The sequence below is a fragment of the Corapipo altera genome, unplaced genomic scaffold (assembly GCF_003945725.1).
Source record: "Corapipo altera isolate COAL_440 unplaced genomic scaffold, ASM394572v1 60757, whole genome shotgun sequence".
Classification (NCBI taxonomy): Eukaryota; Metazoa; Chordata; class Aves; order Passeriformes; family Pipridae; genus Corapipo; species Corapipo altera.
This window is the reverse complement of record NW_020887784.1, coordinates 1-3,618: the sequence shown is the minus strand read 5'-3', so window position 1 is coordinate 3,618 and position 3,618 is coordinate 1. Positions and strand designations below refer to the sequence as shown.

The following is a 3,618-nucleotide window of genomic DNA, read 5'->3' as shown; positions in this document are numbered from 1 at the left end:
GGGGGGGGCACCTGGGGGCAGGAGGGGGGTCACAGGGGGGTCCCAAACCCCCCCAGCCCCCCAAAACTGGGGTAGGGGATGGGGAGGCCCCAAAATTTGGGTATTGGGACACCTCCCCCCCCCCCCCCCCAAATTGGGATCCAGAAATGCCCAAAAGTGGGGTCTGGGGACACCCCTCCCCAAAATTAGGGTTCAGGGAACCCTCTCAAAAATGAGGTCCAGGGATGCCCAAAATTGGGGTCTGTGGACTCTCCCTCCCGAAAATGGGGATCAGAGACCCCCCACCCCCAAAATTGGGGTCCTGGGTCCCCCCCACCTTGAGCTCCTCGTCAGGACCTTCCTCCTCCTCCTCCTCATCTTCTTCTTCCTCTGGCTCTTCCTCTTCCTCCTCCTCCTGGGGGGGATTCTCGTCCAGGGAGGGCTCAGGGGAGGTTTGGGGGGGCTCAGCTTGGCCCGGGGGGGGGGGGGGGGGGGCAGACCCCCCAGTTTTTGGGGCCCCCCCCCCCCCCCCCCCCCCAAGTTCAGGGACCCTCTCAAGTTCTGGGGACCCCCCCACCAAGTTCCCCAAAATTCAGGGACCCCCCCCTCTAGGGCTCCCCCAGGTTCTGGAGACCCCCCCAAGCCGCCCAAATCTGGGGGGCCCCCCAAACCCACCCGTGGCCGGAGCCGCTCCCGGACGCTCTCCCAGATCCGCTCCCGGAATGTTCCAGAATCCACGGCACCCCCGGGCCCCAGCAGTGCCTGGGGGAGGTCAGGGGGGTCAGGGGGGGTTGGGGTCACCCCCCAGGGGTCCCCCCAAATTCGGGGGAGGGGTTTTGGGGGGGTCCCACCTCGGCCTCAGTCTCTGAGAAGGCGCCATCACCGTCGGGGTCCAGCTCGGGATGGGTCTGGAGCTCAGCCCCCGTCAGCCTGGGGGGACCATGGGGTTTCAGGGGGGCCGTCAAACCCTCTGGGACCCCCTGGGCCCCCCCAAGCCCCCCAGACCCACCGTCCATCCCCGTCCGTGTCCAGCTCAGTGAAGGCTTCGGCCGCTCGAGCCTCGTCCTGCGCCGCCGCCGCCGCCGCCCTTTGCTCTTTTGGGGGGCACACCCCGATTTGGGGGGTCAGGGACCCCCCTGGGAGGACACAGCGGTCCAAGGGACCCCCAAACCCACCCGGGGGGACAGATGTCTGAGGACGCCCCAAAATCCACCCTCAAGTGTCTCCCTCCCAGGAAACCATGGGATTGGTACCTACAGGGACCCCAAACCCTTCAAACCCTCCTGAGCCCCCTCAAACCCCCCCACAGCCCCAAATCCCCACCCACCCCCAAACCCTCCAGGCCCCCCCAAGCCCCCCAAGCCCCCCAGACCCCTCCAAAGCCCCCCTTACCCCCCCATTTCCTGCGGTGCTCCCCCCTGGCCGCCCGTTCGGGGCCTTCCGCCGCCTCCTTGGCCGCCCGGAGGGTCCCCACGCGCTGCTCCAGCTCCTTCCGGGACTCCTGCAGCCCCCCCAGCCGGGCCTGGGAGGGGAGAGACCCCCAAAATTAACCTACAGACCCCCCTGGAGACCCCCAGACCCCCAAAATCACCCACAGCCCACCCAGAGCCACCCTAGCCAGGCCGGGGGGGACATCAAAAACCCCCAATATCCCCCCAAAATCCCCCCCCCAAACCCCTCTGTGACCCCCCAAGCCCCCCTGTGCCCACCTGCTTGTCCCTTCTGCCCTCGGCCGCCTCCTGCACCAGCCGCTGCCGCAGCACGAAGCCCTCGCGGGCCAGGGCGGCCAAACGCTGCCGGGCCTCGCGCTCCCGCCGGCCCCGCTCCCTGCGGGGACCCCAAAAATCAAGGGGGGCACCCCCACATCGGGGACACCCCCCGGAGCCACTGCCAGTCACTCCCAGTCAGCTCCGATCAGTCCCAGTAATCTCCCAACCCTGTTGGGCCTCGTGTTCCCACCCCAGTGCCCCCCAGTCCCTCCCCACTCCCTCCCATTTCCCCCCAGTCCCTCCCAGTGCTCCCAGTCCCACCTGCACGTGTTCTCACACCCGGCCCCACTGTCCCACTCGTCGGTACCATCGCAGCAATCTGGGGGGGCACAGGGGGGGTTCAGCACCTTTGGGGACCCCCTGATTCCCCCCAGACCCCACCAGTGACCCCCAAAACCCCCAGGACACCCCAAAAACCCCCAGGACCCCCCACCCACCCCCTGGGACCTCCAAACCTCCCCCCAAAGCCCCAATTCCTCCCTCCAAGTCCCCCTAGGGACCTTCCCATTCCCTCTGGGGGAGTCCCAATCCCCCTGAGTGCCCCCCCTGACCCCTCCAGTGACACCCAGACCCTCCCAGTGACACTCAGTGTCCCCCCGGACCCCCCGAAGCCCCCCAGACCCACCACAGACTCCGTCGTTGACGTGGGCTGCGGGGATGGTGCGGGGCCGGTGCCCGGCGTTGGTGCAGTGGAAGCGCCCGTTGGGGCAGGCGGGGGTCCCTGGGGGGATTTGGGGTGTTAAACCTGATCCCCCCGGGGGGGTGTTGGGAGAGAGATTGGAGACCCCTCCCAAAATCTGGGGGGGCAGGAAGGTCCCCGAGGGGCTTTGGGGAGACGTTTTGGGGTCCCAAAGAGTCAGGGAGGGTCTCTGAGGGGGTCTCTGGGGGAATCCTGGGGGTCCTGGGGTGTCTGGGGTCCTTAGGGGTCCCAAGAGTCCCAGTGGGTGCAGGGTGTTCAGGGCTGGTTTCTGGGGATCCCAGAGGATGGGGGCTGTTTGGGGGGGTCCCTGGGGGTTCCAGTGGGAGGGAGATGATTGAGGGGGTCATGGGGGGGTCCTGGGGGGGTCCTGGGGGTCTCACCAGGCTCATCAGACCCCTCCCCACAGTCACTTCTGGGGGTCTCTGAGGGTCCCAGCAGGTGTGGGATGTCAGGGGGGGTTTCTGGGGGTCGCAGAGGGTGGGGGCTATTTGAGGGGGTCTCTGAGGGTCCCAGTGGGTTTGGGGTGGTCTCTGGGGGTGCCAGGGGTCTCACCAGGCTCGTCAGAGCCGTCCCCACAGTCGCAGTAGTCGTCGTTGACCCAGGAGAAGTCGATGGTGGCGGAGCCGTCGAGGCACCGGAACGGCCTCGAGGGGTCGTAGAACGGCAGATCTGGGGGGCACGGGGGGGGGGGGTCAGGGGGGCACGGGGGCATCAGTGGGGCCAGGGGGCCTGGGTGGGTTGGGAGGGGGGTCAGGGGGGACATTTAGGGGTTGTACGGGGTCCTGGGGGAATTTGAGGGAGGTTTGAGGGGGATTTAAGATGGGCTTAGGGGGGGCTCGGGGGGTATTTGGGGTGTTTCTGGGGGTCTCACTCACTGGTGAGGACCACCCCTGGGGCCATGTCACCGTCACCTCAGGGGGGCCGGGTGCGATTTGGGGGTTCGGGGTTGGTTTGGGGGTTCAGAGTTGGTCTGGGGGTCCAGGGGGGGCTCAGGGGGGTTTGGTGGTCTCAGGGGGTCCCACTCACTGGTCAGGGCCACCCCCCGGGGCCGTGTCACCATCACCTCGGGGGGGCTGGGCAGGGCCGGGGGCAGCAGCAGCAGCAGCAGGACGGGAGGAAGGGGCACCATGGCAGGGCTGGGGGGACACACAAAATTGAGAGACCCCCCCC

General features: G+C 67.9%; 1 protein-coding gene across 1 annotated transcript; it reads right to left on the bottom strand.

The window, feature by feature from the left end:
- Positions 1-376: 376 nt before the first annotated feature.
- On the bottom strand, positions 377-3,596 carry PRKCSH (protein kinase C substrate 80K-H; the record flags this gene model as incomplete). Its single annotated transcript, XM_027632884.1, has 10 exons — positions 3,475-3,596; positions 3,001-3,117; positions 2,374-2,469; positions 2,010-2,067; positions 1,689-1,806; positions 1,372-1,501; positions 989-1,073; positions 831-909; positions 656-741; positions 377-455 (listed from the first exon to the last, which is right to left on the bottom strand). Coding segments are annotated over exons 1-10 (951 nt in total), but the record flags the coding sequence as incomplete, so codon positions are not given.
- Between the last annotated feature and the right edge of the window lie 22 nt (positions 3,597-3,618).